The following is a 15,408-nucleotide window of genomic DNA, read 5'->3' on the forward strand; positions in this document are numbered from 1 at the left end:
CCCCATCCCCCTCTCTCCTACCTCTAGGCCCCATCCCCCTCTCTCCACCCTCCACATCCCTCTCTCTCCTACCTCTAGGCCCCATCCCTCCCTCTCCTACCTCTAGGCCCCATCCCTCTCTCTCCACCCTCCCCATCCCTCTCTCTCCTACCTCTAGGCCCCATCCCTCTCTCTCCTACCTCTAGGCCCCATCCCTCTCTCTCCACCCTCCATATCCCTCTCTCTCCTACCTCTAGGCCCCATCCCTCTCTCTCCTACCTCTAGGCCCCATCCCTCTCTCTCCTACCTCTAGGCCCCATCCCTCTCTCTCCACCCTCCATATCCCTCTCTCTCCTACCTCTAGGCCCCATCCCTCTCTCTCCACCCTCCACATCCCTCTCTCTCCTACCTCTAGGCCCCATCCCTCTCTCTCCACCCTCCACATCCCTCTCTCTCCTACCTCTAGGCCCCATCCCTCTCTCTCCACCCTCCACATCCCTCTCTCTCCTACCTCTAGGCCCCATCCCTCTCTCTCCTACCTCTAGGCCCCATCCCTCTCTCCACCCTCCACATCCCTCTCTCTCCACCCTCCCCATCCCTCTCTCTCAACCCTCCACATCCCTCTCTCTCCTACCTATAGGCCCCATCCCTCTCTCTCCTACCTCTAGGCCCCATCCCTCCCTCTCCTACCTCTAGGCCCCATCCCTCTCTCTCCTACCTCTAGGCCCCATCCCTCTCTCTCCACCCTCCACATCCCTCTCTCTCCTACCTCTAGGCCCCATCCCTCTCTCTCCTACCTCTAGGCCCCATCCCTCTCTCTCCTACCTCTAGGCCCCATCCCTCTCTCTCCTACCTCTAGGCCCCATCCCTCTCTCTCCACCCTCCCCATCCCTCTCTCTCCTACCTCTAGGCCCCATCCCTCTCTCTCCTACCTCTAGGCCCCATCCCTCTCTCTCCACCCTCCCCATCCCTCTCTCTCCTACCTCTAGGCCCCATCCCTCTCTCTCCACCCTCCCCATCCCTCTCTCTCCTACCTCTAGGCCCCATCCCTCTCTCTCCACCCTCCACATCCCTCTCTCTCCTACCTCTAGGCCCCATCCCTCTCTCTCCACCCTCCACATCCCCCTCTCTCCTACCTCTAGGCCCCATCCCTCCCTCTCCTACCTCTAGGCCCCATCCCTCTCTCTCCTACCTCTAGGCCCCATCCCCCTCTCTCCTACCTCTAGGCCCCATCCCTCTCTCTCCTACCTCTAGGCCCCATCCCCCTCTCTCCTACCTCTAGGCCCCATCCCTCTCTCTCCTACCTCTAGGCCCCATCCCTCTCTCTCCTACCTCTAGGCCCCATCCCCCTCTCTCCACCCTCCACATCCCTCTCTCTCCTACCTCTAGGCCCCATCCCTCCCTCTCCTACCTCTAGGCCCCATCCCTCTCTCTCCACCCTCCCCATCCCTCTCTCTCCTACCTCTAGGCCCCATCCCTCTCTCTCCTACCTCTAGGCCCCATCCCTCTCTCTCCACCCTCCATATCCCTCTCTCTCCTACCTCTAGGCCCCATCCCTCTCTCTCCTACCTCTAGGCCCCATCCCTCTCTCTCCTACCTCTAGGCCCCATCCCTCTCTCTCCACCCTCCATATCTCTCTCTCTCCTACCTCTAGGCCCCATCCCTCTCTCTCCACCCTCCACATCCCTCTCTCTCCTACCTCTAGGCCCCATCCCTCTCTCTCCACCCTCCACATCCCTCTCTCTCCTACCTCTAGGCCCCATCCCTCTCTCTCCACCCTCCACATCCCTCTCTCTCCTACCTCTAGGCCCCATCCCTCTCTCTCCTACCTCTAGGCCCCATCCCTCTCTCCACCCTCCACATCCCTCTCTCTCCACCCTCCCCATCCCTCTCTCTCCACCCTCCACATCCCTCTCTCTCCTACCTATAGGCCCCATCCCTCTCTCTCCTACCTCTAGGCCCCATCCCTCTCTCTCCTACCTCTAGGCCCCATCCCTCTCTCTCCTACCTCTAGGCCCCATCCCTCTCTCTCCACCCTCCACATCCCTCTCTCTCCTACCTCTAGGCCCCATCCCTCTCTCTCCACCCTCCATATCCCTCTCTCTCCTACCTCTAGGCCCCATCCCTCCCTCTCCTACCTCTAGGCCCCATCCCTCTCTCTCCTACCTCTAGGCCCCATCCCTCTCTCTCCACCCTCCACATCCCTCTCTCTCCTACCTCTAGGCCCCATCCCTCTCTCTCCTACCTCTAGGCCCCATCCCTCTCTCTCCTACCTCTAGGCCCCATCCCTCTCTCTCCTACCTCTAGGCCCCATCCCTCTCTCTCCACCCTCCCCATCCCTCTCTCTCCTACCTCTAGGCCCCATCCCTCTCTCTCCTACCTCTAGGCCCCATCCCTCTCTCTCCACCCTCCCCATCCCTCTCTCTCCTACCTCTAGGCCCCATCCCTCTCTCTCCACCCTCCCCATCCCTCTCTCTCCTACCTCTAGGCCCCATCCCTCTCTCCTACCTCTAGGCCCCATCCCTCTCTCTCCTACCTCTAGGCCCCATCCCTCTCTCTCCACCCTCCACATCCCTCTCTCTCCTACCTCTAGGCCCCATCCCTCTCTCTCCACCCTCCACATCCCCCTCTCTCCTACCTCTAGGCCCCATCCCTCCCTCTCCTACCTCTAGGACCCATCCCTCTCTCTCCTACCTCTAGGCCCCATCCCTCTCTCTCCTACCTCTAGGCCCCATCCCTCTCTCTCCTACCTCTAGGCCCCATCCCTCTCTCTCCTACCTCTAGGCCCCATCCCTCTCTCTCCTACCTCTAGGCCCCATCCCTCTCTCTCCACCCTCCACATCCCTCTCTCTCCTACCTCTAGGCCCCATCCCTCTCTCTCCTACCTCTAGGCCCCATCCCTCTCTCTCCTACCTCTAGGCCCCATCCCTCTCTCTCCTACCTCTAGGCCCCATCCCTCCCTCTCCACCCTCCCCATCCCTCTCTCTCCACCCTCCCCATCCCTCTCTCTCCTACCTCTAGGCCCCATCCCTCTCTCTCCTACCTCTAGGCCCCATCCCTCTCTCTCCTACCTCTAGGCCCCATCCCTCTCTCTCCTACCTCTAGGCCCCATCCCTCTCTCTCCTACCTCTAGGCCCCATCCCTCTCTCTCCTACCTCTAGGTCCCATCCCCCTCTCTCCTACCTCTAGGCCCCATCCCTCTCTCTCCACCCTCCCCATCCCTCTCTCTCCTACCTCTAGGCCCCATCCCTCTCTCTCCTACCTCTAGGCCCCATCCCTCTCTCTCCTACCTCTAGGCCCCATCCCTCTCTCTCCTACCTCTAGGCCCCATCCCTCTCTCTCCACCCTCCCCATCCCTCTCTCTCCTACCTCTAGGCCCCATCCCTCTCTCTCCTACCTCTAGGCCCCATCCCCCTCTCTCCTACCTCTAGGCCCCATCCCTCTCTCTCCACCCTCCCCATCCCTCTCTCTCCTACCTCTAGGCCCCATCCCTCTCTCTCCTACCTCTAGGCCCCATCCCTCTCTCTCCTACCTCTAGGCCCCATCCCTCTCTCTCCTACCTCTAGGCCCCATCCCTCTCTCTCCTACCTCTAGGCCCCATCCCTCTCTCTCCTACCTCTAGGCCCCATCCCTCTCTCCTACCTCTAGGCCCCATCCCTCTCTCCTACCTATAGGCCCCATCCCTCTCTCTCCACCCTCCACATCCCTCTCTCTCCTACCTCTAGGCCCCATCCCTCTCTCTCCACCCTCCCCATCCCTCTCTCTCCACCCTCCCCATCCCTCTCTCTCCACCCTCTCCATCCCTCTCTCTCCACCCTCCAGTACAGAGAGAAAGGAAAGGGATTCTCCCTGAGGGAAGCTCCACTGTGTGTTGTGACTGAAATGACTGATGATGTCATACAGGAAACCCCTCCCCCTCCAGCCTCTGATCAATACATGTTTAGAAGAGGTAGAGGTGGATTACCATAGCTTGGTCCTGTGTTGTTTAATGGCTTCCATCCAAGGCCTACCTCTGCCCCTCTTGTCCTCTCTCCTCCCCTCTCCTCTCCTCTCCTTCCTCCCCCGTATCCCCTCCCCCTCCCGTATTCCCTTTCCTCTCTCACCCTCTCCCCCCCTCCCCCCTCCTCTCTCACCCTCTCTTTCTCTCTCACCCTACTCCTCTCCCATCTCCCCCTCTCCCCTTCCTCTCTCACCCTCTCCCCTCCCATCTGAGTGAGTGAGTGAGTGAGTGAGTGAGTGAGTGAGTGAGTGAGTGAGTGAGTGAGTGAGTGAGAGAGAGAGAGAGAGAGAGAGAGAAAGAGAGAGGATAGCTTGTCTCACACATGCAGTCTTCCGCTAAAAGCTCCTTCCAGCCAGCCTCTTCACACCTCCTCCTCCTCCCTCGTCTGCCAACTCTATTACTTGGTCTTTATTCATATAATTAGTTTGACAGGAACAGCTACAAGCTACTTTTCATCCCCAGTCCCCCATTATACAGCCTGTGGCAACAGGAACAGCTAAAAGCTCCTTTTCATCCCCAGTCCCCCATTATACAGCCTGTGGCAACAGGAACAGCTAAAAGCTACTTTTCATCCCCAGTCCCCCATTATACAGCCTGTGGCAACAGGGACAGCTAAAAGCTACTTTTCATCCCCAGTCCCTCATTATACAGCCTGTGGCAACAGGAACAGCTAAAAGCTACTTTTCATCCCCAGTCCCTCATTATACAGCCTGTGGCAACAGGAACAGCTAAAAGCTACTTTTCATCCCCAGTCCCCCATTATACAGCCTGTGGCAACAGGAACAGCTACAAGCTACTTTTCATCCCCAGTCCCCCATTATACAGCCTGTGGCAACAGGGACAGCTACAAGCTACTTTTCATCCCCAGTCCCCCATTATACAGCCTGTGGCAACAGGAACAGCTAAAAGCTACTTTTCATCCCCAGTCCCCCATTATACAGCCTGTGGCAACAGGAACAGCTACAAGCTACTTTTCATCCCCAGTCTCCCATTATACAGCCTGTGGCAACAGGAACAGCTACAAGCTACTTTTCATCCCCAGTCCCCCATTATACAGCCTGTGGCAACAGGAACAGCTACAAGCTACTTTTCATCCCCAGTCCCCCATTATACAGCCTGTGGCAACAGGAACAGCTAAAAGCTACTTTTCATCCCCAGTCCCCCATTATACAGCCTGTGGCAACAGGAACAGTAAACAACATCAGACAGTACTGAGGTGGAACAGTATCAGCCTTTAACAGAGTTATCTTGAAGTACATTTTAGTCTGCATAGTTCCGTCTCAAACTACTGAATCCTGTCATTACTTTGCTGACGTTGGTAGCTGTTGCATCATGGGAATACATTCAAAACGCACCGTTTCGGTTTGGTTGCTGTGACCAGTCAAAAAATGGTCAGTTTAATCATAATTAATAATGTGACAAATCTGCAGGACTTCAATCCTTTAAAACAAACTCATGAAAACTCCTGGTGATGAGTTCCCAAATGGCACCCTATTCCTTATGGGGGGCTGTGGTCTAAAGTAGAGCACTATAGTGGGTCCCATTTGGGACACAAGCAGGACTTAATCATCAGGAGGAAGTCAACAACTTCAGACAGGCCTCAGTAACTCATCACCTCAAGAAATAATGACAGAAAAGGGGTGACTGTGTAATGTGACATGCCAGCCCGACAGGGGCGGATGACGCTACTCCCTACGTCAAAGTAGAGTCAACATCTTTACAATAACATTCATGTGCCTTCGATTACAAACGTGTTATGGGTTCCGTAAATATGAATACAATGTTTTTAATTAATTATAAGCCTGGTTTAGCCAAGGAGAAAGCAATGAGCTATAAAAGGAGAAAGACAGGATCCTTCCTGGCTAGCCATGATTGGCTGAGATAATGGAGGGGTCGACCATGCTGATGGTTGGCTATGTGTTAACATGATAATGGAGGTGTTGACCATGCTGATGGTTGGCTATGTGTTAACATGATAATGGAGGGGTTGACCATGCTGATGGTTGGCTATGTGTTAACATGATAATGGAGGTGTTGACCATGCTGATGGTTGGCTATGTGTTAACATGATAATGGAGGGGTTGACCATGCAGATGGTTGGTTATGTGTTAACATGATAATGGAGGTGTTGACCATGAAGATGGTTGGCTATGTGTTAACATGTGAATCCTTAAAGAGATGGGTGGGGTTAAGGCTTAAGAGGGTGTGAACGATGCTGAATGGTAAAAGAAGATCTCTCTAACGCTCAACACAATCTTCCAAGGCATGTACTCCTACTTGTCTCCAAAGTGGGATAACAAGTTGATCAACTGTTAAAGCAGCATAACTTTACCATGCTTCCTCCAATCACAGAGTAAGATATACCATTTGGATATCAGCTGCATCTCAAGCTTTTGGGATTCCTCGACATACGCCCCAGTTGGGACGGGCCATGAAAGATATAGGACCATGTTTGTACATAGCGAACAATGGCGTGGGTTGAATATGACCGTGTCCTATGAAAGTGAAGGCTTGACCTATGAAAGTGAAGGCTTGACATCAATAAACTTGAGACCGGTGAGAAAATAACTTGCATGATGCAATCATTACAAAGTCATACCAGAACCAGACAAAATAGTCCTGTTTTCTGGTTCTGGGTGACTACTCTTGGTTTAGTGGTGTGCTCTTTGAGAGACAGTCAGTAAACATTCTGCAGCCAGAGGACAACCAACTGGAAACGTTCTCAAAATTCCCATGTTTCCCCAGAATCTCTGGAAAACCTGGCAATTTTGGGGAGATTTCAGAAAATGTGCAACCCTAGACATGAATAGAGGGAGGCCTGTTCAGAGGAGAGAAGCCATATTACAGCTCCAGGTGAGGTGAGCTGTGATGCAGGAGAATTGGGTCCTACCTTGGAAGTTGCCAGCAGAGAGGTACAGCCAGGTGAGTGCAGGGATGAAGAGCAGGGCGAGGGAGGCAGCGAGGAACTTCCTGCGCCCGCGACACATTCCCAGCATCCTCTGGGGCGATGGCCGGAATGAGAGGTGGAGCAACCTCTAAAGTCTGACCTCTATGTGGGTAGCAGCTGTTGGCCAGGGGGGGGCATGGTACTGTCGGAGGGAAGAGAGAAGAGAGAGGGGAGAGATGAGACAGGAGGGGAGAGAGGAGACAGGAGAGGAGACAGGAGGGGAGAGAGGAGACAGGAGGGGAGAGAGGAGACAGGAGGGGAGAGAGGAGAGGAAAGGAGAGGAGAGGAGACAGGAGGGGAGAGAGGAGAGGAAAGGAGGGGAGAGGAGACAGGAGGGGAGAGAGGAGACAGGAGGGGAGAGAGGAGACAGGAGGGGAGAGAGGAGACAGGAGGGGAGAGAGGAGACAGGAGGGGAGAGAGGAGAGGAGAGGAGAGGAGAGGAGAGGAGAGGAGAGGAGAGGAGAGGAGAGGAGAGGAGAGGAGAGGAGAGGAGAGGAGAGGAGAGGAGAGGAGAGGAGAGGAGAGGAGAGGAGAGGAGAGGAGAGGAGACAGGAGGGGAGAGGAGAGGAGAGGAGAGGAGAGGAGAGGAGACAGGAGGGGAGAGAAGAGGAGAGGAGAGGAGAGGAGAGGAGAGGAGAGGAGAGGAGAGGAGAGGAGAGGAGAGGAGAGGAGAGGAGAGGAGAGGAGAGGAGAGGAGACAGGGGAGAGAGGAGACAGGAGGGGAGAGAGGAGACAGGAGACAGGAGACAGGAGGGGAGAGAGGAGAGGAGAGGAGAGGAGAGGAGAGGAGAGGAGAGGAGAGGAGAGGAGAGGAGAGGAGAGGAGAGGAGAGGAGAGGAGAGGAGAGGAGAGGAGAGGAGAGGAGAGGAGAGGAGAGGAGAGGAGAGGAGAGGAGAGGAGAGGAGAGGAGACAGGGGAGAGAGGAGACAGGGGAGAGAGGAGAGGAGGGGAGAGAGAGGAGAGGAGAGGAGAGAGAGTAGAGGAGAGAGGAGAGGAGAGAGAGTAGAGGAGAGACAGGAGAGGAGGGGAGAGACAGGAGAGGAGAGGAGAGGAGAGAGAGTAGAGGAGAGGAGAGAGACAGAAGAGGTTAGATCCTATAACAGCAGATATCAAAACCCTTTTCAATTATGATTCTAATATATATGAATATATGAATCGCAAACACACACACACACACACACACACACACACACACACACACACACACACACACACACACACACACACACACACACACACACACACACACACACACACACACACACACACACACACACACACAAGCCCATATCTGGGAGTGATGACCCCTCCACATTAGCAGATATATTTCAGTCGATTCTCTCTGTAATGTAGAGCAGGCAAAAGCCTCTATATATGATATCATAATCCTCTTTCCATTACAAAACACATTTGTCCAATTAGCCAGATGACCCCAGTCTATGTTTAATCTCCACCAGCGGTTGGTTGGAGCGGGCTGCGGCTGCAGAGCGATGGGGCTGAGAGCGATGGGGCTGCAGAGCGATGGGGTTGCAGAGCGATGGGGCTGAGAGCGATGGGGCTGAGAGCGATGGGGCTGAGAGCGATGGGGCTGAGAGCGATGGGGCTGAGAGCGATGGGGCTGAGAGCGATGGGGCTGCAGAGCGATGGGGCTGAGAGCGATGGGTCTGAGAGCGATGTGGCTGCAGAGCGATGGGGCTGAGAGCGATGGGGCTGAGAGCGATGGGGCTGAGAGCGATGGGGCTGCAGAGCGATGGGGCTGAGAGCGATGGGGCTGAGACCGATGGGGCTGAGAGCGATGGGGCTGCAATGGGGCTGAGAGCGATGGGGCTGAGAGCGATGGGGCTGAGAGCGATGGGGCTGCAGAGCGATGGGGCTGAGAGTGATGGGGCTGAGAGCGATGGGGCTGAGAGCGATGGGGCTGCAGAGCGATGGGGCTGAGAGCGATGGGGCTGCAATGGGGCTGAGAGCGATGGGGTTGCAGAGCGATGGGGCTGAGAGCGATGGCGCTGAGAGCGATGGGGCTGAGAGCGATGGGGCTGCAGAGCGATGGGGCTGAGAGCGATGGGGCTGCAATGGGGCTGAGAGCGATGGGGCTGCAATGGGGCTGCAGAGCGATGGGGCTGAGAGCGATGGGGCTGCGATGGGGCTGAGAGCGATGGGGTTGCAGAGCGATGGGGCTGAGAGCGATGGGGCTGCAGAGCGATGGGGCTGATAGCGATGGGACTGAGAGCGATGGGGCTGAGAGCGATGGGGTTGCAGAGCGATGGGGCTGCAGAGCGATGGGGCTGAGAGCGATGGGGCTGAGAGCGATGGGGCTGCAGTACAAACCCCCCTATCCCTCTCGTCTGTCTGGTAGGAGAGACAGCAGTTGGCTACTACACACACAACACCACTGGACACCAATTACCAGAGTGTCACCCAGAACAATAAGGGAGAAAGATGTTGCAGCCTTCATTTCCACCAGAATGCGTATTGAATGGGCTTTATGCTCCAGGCCTGTCACAGACTCAGTCTGACAGAGTTAAAACAAAGCTGTCCGTAGGTGGCTTTTGACCATTTATTTTGACTCCTCACGTCTTAATCATTGTTAAGAAAAGGATGTTGGCTACTATATTTATAAAAATATTATATGAATCCTATAAATTGAAATGGCCAATTTAGGTGCAATCAATTAGCTTAATATCTCAGAGTTAAAACAACCTTTCAACTATTTAATGTTTCAGGAATGCTAATATCTGTTTCTAACTACAGAAATTATTTAAGAACAATCTGAGATGGTGAGGTGTCAAATCCTCTTGTGATTTTTGAGGTGGAACGACTTCATTCATTTTTCAAACATCAAACAGGGAAGCATGTCATTGTAGTAATTTCACTGGGAAAACCCCTCTTCAAGCACATTCATATACACTTTCAAGTTTGAGAAAACCAAACGTTGTTTGTCATATAGGTTTAGGGTACGGTAGAAAGGCCAAATATTGTCTGTTCTGGTGAGAATAACATTAGTTTTGTGGAGGTGACCTTTGCACCCAGCTGCGTCTGGGAAACATGACAGCGAGGAGGGAGCGTTGTTGGCTCACACCCACACCCACAGCTGGACCAGAGGGACTCCCTGGCCCCTGTGGGTCCCCAAGCTGTTTATCCCTGGCTTTCTCACAGCTAGCATCCCTAGCTGACTATCTCTCCCTAACTGGCTGGCTGTCTCTATGCCTAGGGCATTCTGGGTAATGGCACTCCCCTGGGCAAGCAGGCTGACACAGACCTGTCACAGACCTGTCACAGACCTGACACAGACCTGACACAGACCTGACACAGACCTGTTACAGACCTGACACAGTCCTGTCACAGACCTGACACAGCCCTGTCACAGACCTGACACAGACCTGACACAGACCTGACACAGACCTGACACAGACCTGTCACAGACCTGTCACAGACCTGACACAGACCTGACATAGACCTGACACAGACCTGACACAGACCTGACACAGACCTGTCACAGACCTGTCACAGACCTGACACAGACCTGACATAGACCTGACACAGACCTGACACAGACCTGACACAGACCTGACACAGATCTCTGGGATGAAAGAGACCAAGGTGACAGTCAGATCCAGGCCAAACTCATTCCTCTGACAGTCAGAGCCAGCCCAAACTAATTCCTCTGACAGTCAGACCCAGCCCAAACTCATTCCTCTGACAGTCAGACCCAGCCCAAACTCATTCCTCTGACAGTCAGACCCAGTCCAAACTCATTCCTCTGACAGTCAGACCCAGCCCAAACTCATTCCTCTGACAGAGACCCAGCCCAAACTCATTCCTCTGACAGTCAGACCCAGCCCAAACTCATTCCTCTGACAGTCAGAGCCAGCCCAAACTAATTCCTCTGACAGTCAGACCCAGCCCAAACTCATTCCTCTGACAGAGACCCAGTCCAAACTCATTCCTCTGACAGAGACCCAGTCCAAACTCATTCCTCTGACAGAGACCCAGTCCAAACTCATTCCTCTGACAGTCAGACCCAGGCCAAACTCATTCCTCTGACAGTCAGACCCAGTCCAAACTCATTCCTCTGACATTCAGACCCAGCCCAAACTCATTCCTCTGACAGTCAGACCCAGTCCAAACTCATTCCTCTGACAGAGACCCAGCCCAAACTAATTCCTCTGACAGTCAGACCCAGTCCAAACTCATTCCTCTGACAGAGACCCAGTCCAAACTCATTCCTCTGACAGAGACCCAGTCCAAACTCATTCCTCTGACAGAGACCCAGTCCAAACTCATTCCTCTGACAGTCAGACCCAGGCCAAACTCATTCCTCTGACAGTCAGACCCAGTCCAAACTCATTCCTCTGACATTCAGACCCAGCCCAAACTCATTCCTCTGACAGTCAGACCCAGTCCAAACTCATTCCTCTGACAGAGACCCAGCCCAAACTAATTCCTCTGACAGTCAGACCCAGTCCAAACTCATTCCTCTGACAGAGACCCAGCCCAAACTCATTCCTCTGACAGAGACCCAGCCCAAACTCATTCCTCTGACAGTCAGACCCAGCCCAAACATTAACGTGTTTTTTAGACAAAGGGAAGCGTAGTCATCACATTTCTCGTCTCTCTGAGAGTCTTGGCACTTAATGGCACCCTATTCCCTAAGGGTCAAAAGAAGTGCGCTATATAGGTAGTAGGATGCCATTTGGGACGCACCCCGTGTCCAGCGGCAGTGAGAGATTAAATCCCCTCCAGCCATTTGGGACGCACCCCGTGTCCAGCGGCAGTGAGAGATTAAATCCCCTCCAGCCATTTGGGACGCACCCCGTGTCCAGCGGCAGTGAGAGATTAAATCCCCTCCAGCCATTTGGGACACACCCCGTGTCCAGCGGCAGTGAGAGATTAAATCCCCTCCAGCCATTTGGGACGCACCCCGTGTCCAGCGGCAGTGAGAGATTAAATCCCCTCCAGCCATTTGGGACACACCCCGTGTCCAGCGGCAGTGAGAGATTAAATCCCCTCCAGCCATTTGGGACACACCCCGTGTCCAGCGGCAGTGAGAGATTAAATCCCCTCCAGCCATTTGGGACGCACCCCGTGTCCAGCGGCAGTGAGAGATTAAATCCCCTCCAGCCATTTGGGACGCACCCCGTGTCCAGCGGCAGTGAGAGATTAAATCCCCTCCAGCTGGTTCTTCCACAATGATGATGGTGTTATTTATGAGAACTGATGAAGCAAAGGAAATGACCCTTTGACCTCATAATGGGCCATTCTGGAACAGATGGACAAACTCTGGCCAATCGGAGGGGGAATGAAACGTAAATAAACTCAGACTGTAATGAATGATCTCTGAACCACAGAACTATCCATCTGAAAGCAGGAGGAGAGCAGAACGGGAAGACTGTGCGTCCTGAATGTCACCCTATTCCCTTTATAGTGCACTACTTTACTAAGAAGTACCTATGGGCCCTGGTCAAAAGCAGTGCACTATGTAGGGAATAGGGTTCCATTTGAGACGCAATCTGTAAATTAATCATAACAAAAAAGGATGACATGAAGAGAGATGGATGGATGGATGGATGGAGGGAGGGAGGGAGGGAGGGAGGGAGGGAGGGATGGAGGGAGGGAGGGAGGGATGTACGAAAAAGTATGAAAATGTATGCACTCACTACTGTAAGTCTCTCTGGATAAGAGCGTCTGCTAAATGACTCACTACTGTAAGTCTCTCTGGATAAGAGCGTCTGCTAAATGACTCACTACTGTAAGTCTCTCTGGATAAGAGCGTCTGCTAAATGACTCACTACTGTAAGTCTCTCTGGATAAGAGGGTCTGCTAAATGACTCACTACTGTAAGTCTCTCTGGATAAGAGCGTCTGCTAAATGACTCACTACTGTAAGTCTCTCTGGATAAGAGCGTCTGCTAAATGACTCACTACTGTAAGTCTCTCTGGATAAGAGCGTCTGCTAAATGACTCACTACTGTAAGTCTCTCTGGATAAGAGGGTCTGCTAAATGACTCACTACTGTAAGTCTCTCTGGATAAGAGCGTCTGCTAAATGACTCACTACTGTAAGTCTTTCTGGATAAGAGCGTCTGCTAAATGACTCACTACTGTAGTCTCTCTGGATAAGAGCGTCTGCTAAATGACTCACTACTGTAAGTCTCTCTGGATAAGAGCGTCTGCTAAATGACTCACTACTGTAAGTCTCTCTGGATAAGAGCGTCTGCTAAATGACTCACTACTGTAAGTATCTCTGGATAAGAGCGTCTGCTAAATGACTCACTACTGTAAGTCTCTCTGGATAAGAGCGTCTGCTAAATGACTCACTACTGTAAGTCTCTCTGGATAAGAGCGTCTGCTAAATGACTCACTACTGTAAGTCTCTCTGGATAAGAGCGTCTGCTAAATGACTCACTACTGTAAGTCTCTCTGGATAAGAGCGTCTGCTAAATGACAAGTATACTGAACAAAAATATAAACGCAACATGTAAAGTGTTGGTCCCATTTTTCATGAGCTGAAATAAAAGATCCCAGAAATGTTCCATACGCACAAAAAGCTTATTTCTGTCTGTAATAACGGTCATTTTGTGGGGAAGAAAACCTCATTCTGAATGGCCTATGCCCTCCCAGGCCCACCCATGGCTGTGCCCCTACCCAGTCATGTGAAATCCATAGATTAGGTCCTAATGAATTTATTTCAGTTGACTGAATTTATTTCTATGACCAGTAACATCTTTGAAATTGTTGCATGCTGCGTTTATATTTTTGTTCAGTATAAATGAAAAATGTATTGGCCCTCCTCTCAATAGCGGCTTTGTCTGCACTATAGAGTGGACAGACCTGGCTCAGGTTGGAGATCAGCCTGCAGAATTATTAAAGCCCTCCCCCCCCCCGGAACCGTATGGCTACATTAACGCACTAAGGAGATTAGCTGAGTGGGCATCTTCTGTCACAAGGGCACACTGAAGTGACAGAGGTAAGAAGGAAACAGGATTATTTTGGAGGGTGATGCATTCTGGGTGCCCAAAGAGTACATCAACAAGGCATTCTGGTAACAGAGCTTACACAGTGAACCACACTCACATGATGAGTCACCCAGGCCTAGGCTTCAGCTCAGCAGGCTAACACGGTCTTATGGTGCACAGAAGATTCTGCTTCAAACTGAAATGGTCACACCAACACTTTTTCTGTATTCCACAAATGTCCTCTTTTTTTTTTTTTTTTTAAGAAAACAGTAGTCAATGAAGTCCCCAACTGAGCATGCATACTTCTCAGAATACTTCAAAAAACGTAAATGTAACTTTGATCTTCTAGAACAATTCCCTGATGAGAGCGAGAGCGAGAGCGAGAGCGAGAGAGAGAGACAGAGGGAGAGGGTCTGCAACACACAGACCAGACAAGCAGGCACACAATGGATTATGGTCATTGTAGTTAATTACCACGTTTTTTGCGCTAAACTATGTAGAATATTGGCCTGTTGGAAACCAAAACTCCCTACTACATCGCACAGTTCAGGCTTGATCTGATTTATCTTTAGAGAAACTGTGCATTGCACTCACAGAATTAAAAAAAATAACCAAATGGAATTTAAATAATTGAACCAATGTCGCTCAGGAGGTTGAAAAGGTTTGGCATGGGTCAGATCCCCCAAATGTTCTATAGCTGCACCACTGAGAGCATCTTGACAGGCTGCATCACCGCCTGGTACGGCAACAGCACCGCCCTGGATCGCATGGCGCTACAGAGGGTGGTGCGGACAGCCCAGTACATCACTGGGGCCGAGCTCCCTGCCATCCAGGACCTCTATACCAGGCGGTGTCAGAGGAAGGCCCGGAAAATCGTTAAAGACATCAGATTCTCAAGCCATAGACTGTTCTATGTGGTGCCGGTGCATCCAGTCTGACACCAACAGGCTCCTGAACAGCCTCTATCCCCAAGATAAATATCTAACAGAATGGCTACAAGGACTATCTCAAATCAAATCCAATTTTATTGGTCACATAAACATATTTAGCAGATGTTATTGCGGGTGTAGCGAAATGCTTGTGAGTTAACCCTTGTTAATTTGAGTTAACCCTTGTATTTTTATTTTTGCACTGTACTCACAGGACCCTACACACTCACTGACAATCCAACACACACATAACGTGCACATACATTTATACTGACTACACACATAACGTGCACATACATTTATACTGACTCTACACACACCCACTCACATACAATAATCATATACGCTGCTGCTACTCTGTTTATCATATATCCTGATGCCTAGTCAACTTACCCCCTATACATATCTACCTCCATCACTCCAGTATCCCTGCACATTGTTAATATGGTACTGGAACTGACCCTGTATATAGTCACCTTACCCCTATACATATCTACCTCCATCACTCCAGTATCCCTGCACATTGTTAATATGGTACTGGAACTGACCCTGTATATAGTCACCTTACCCCTATACATATCTACCTCCATCACTCCAGT

General features: G+C 52.1%; 1 protein-coding gene across 1 annotated transcript in view; it reads right to left on the bottom strand.

The window, feature by feature from the left end:
* The window catches only part of LOC311125150 (xylosyl- and glucuronyltransferase LARGE1-like), a 148,781-nt gene that overhangs the window by 82,032 nt on the left and 51,341 nt on the right, over nucleotides 1-15,408 (bottom strand). Inside the window, exon 2 of the mRNA XM_084199213.1 lies at nucleotides 6,870-7,068. Within this exon, the coding sequence (XP_084055339.1) occupies nucleotides 6,870-6,975 (106 nt within the window). The 5' untranslated portion in view covers nucleotides 6,976-7,068. The remainder of the gene's footprint in view (nucleotides 1-6,869; nucleotides 7,069-15,408) is intronic.

Source organism: Coregonus lavaretus (assembly GCF_964263955.1).
Source record: "Coregonus lavaretus genome assembly, contig: HAP1_SCAFFOLD_815, whole genome shotgun sequence".
NCBI classification, from domain to species: domain Eukaryota; kingdom Metazoa; phylum Chordata; class Actinopteri; order Salmoniformes; family Salmonidae; genus Coregonus; species Coregonus lavaretus.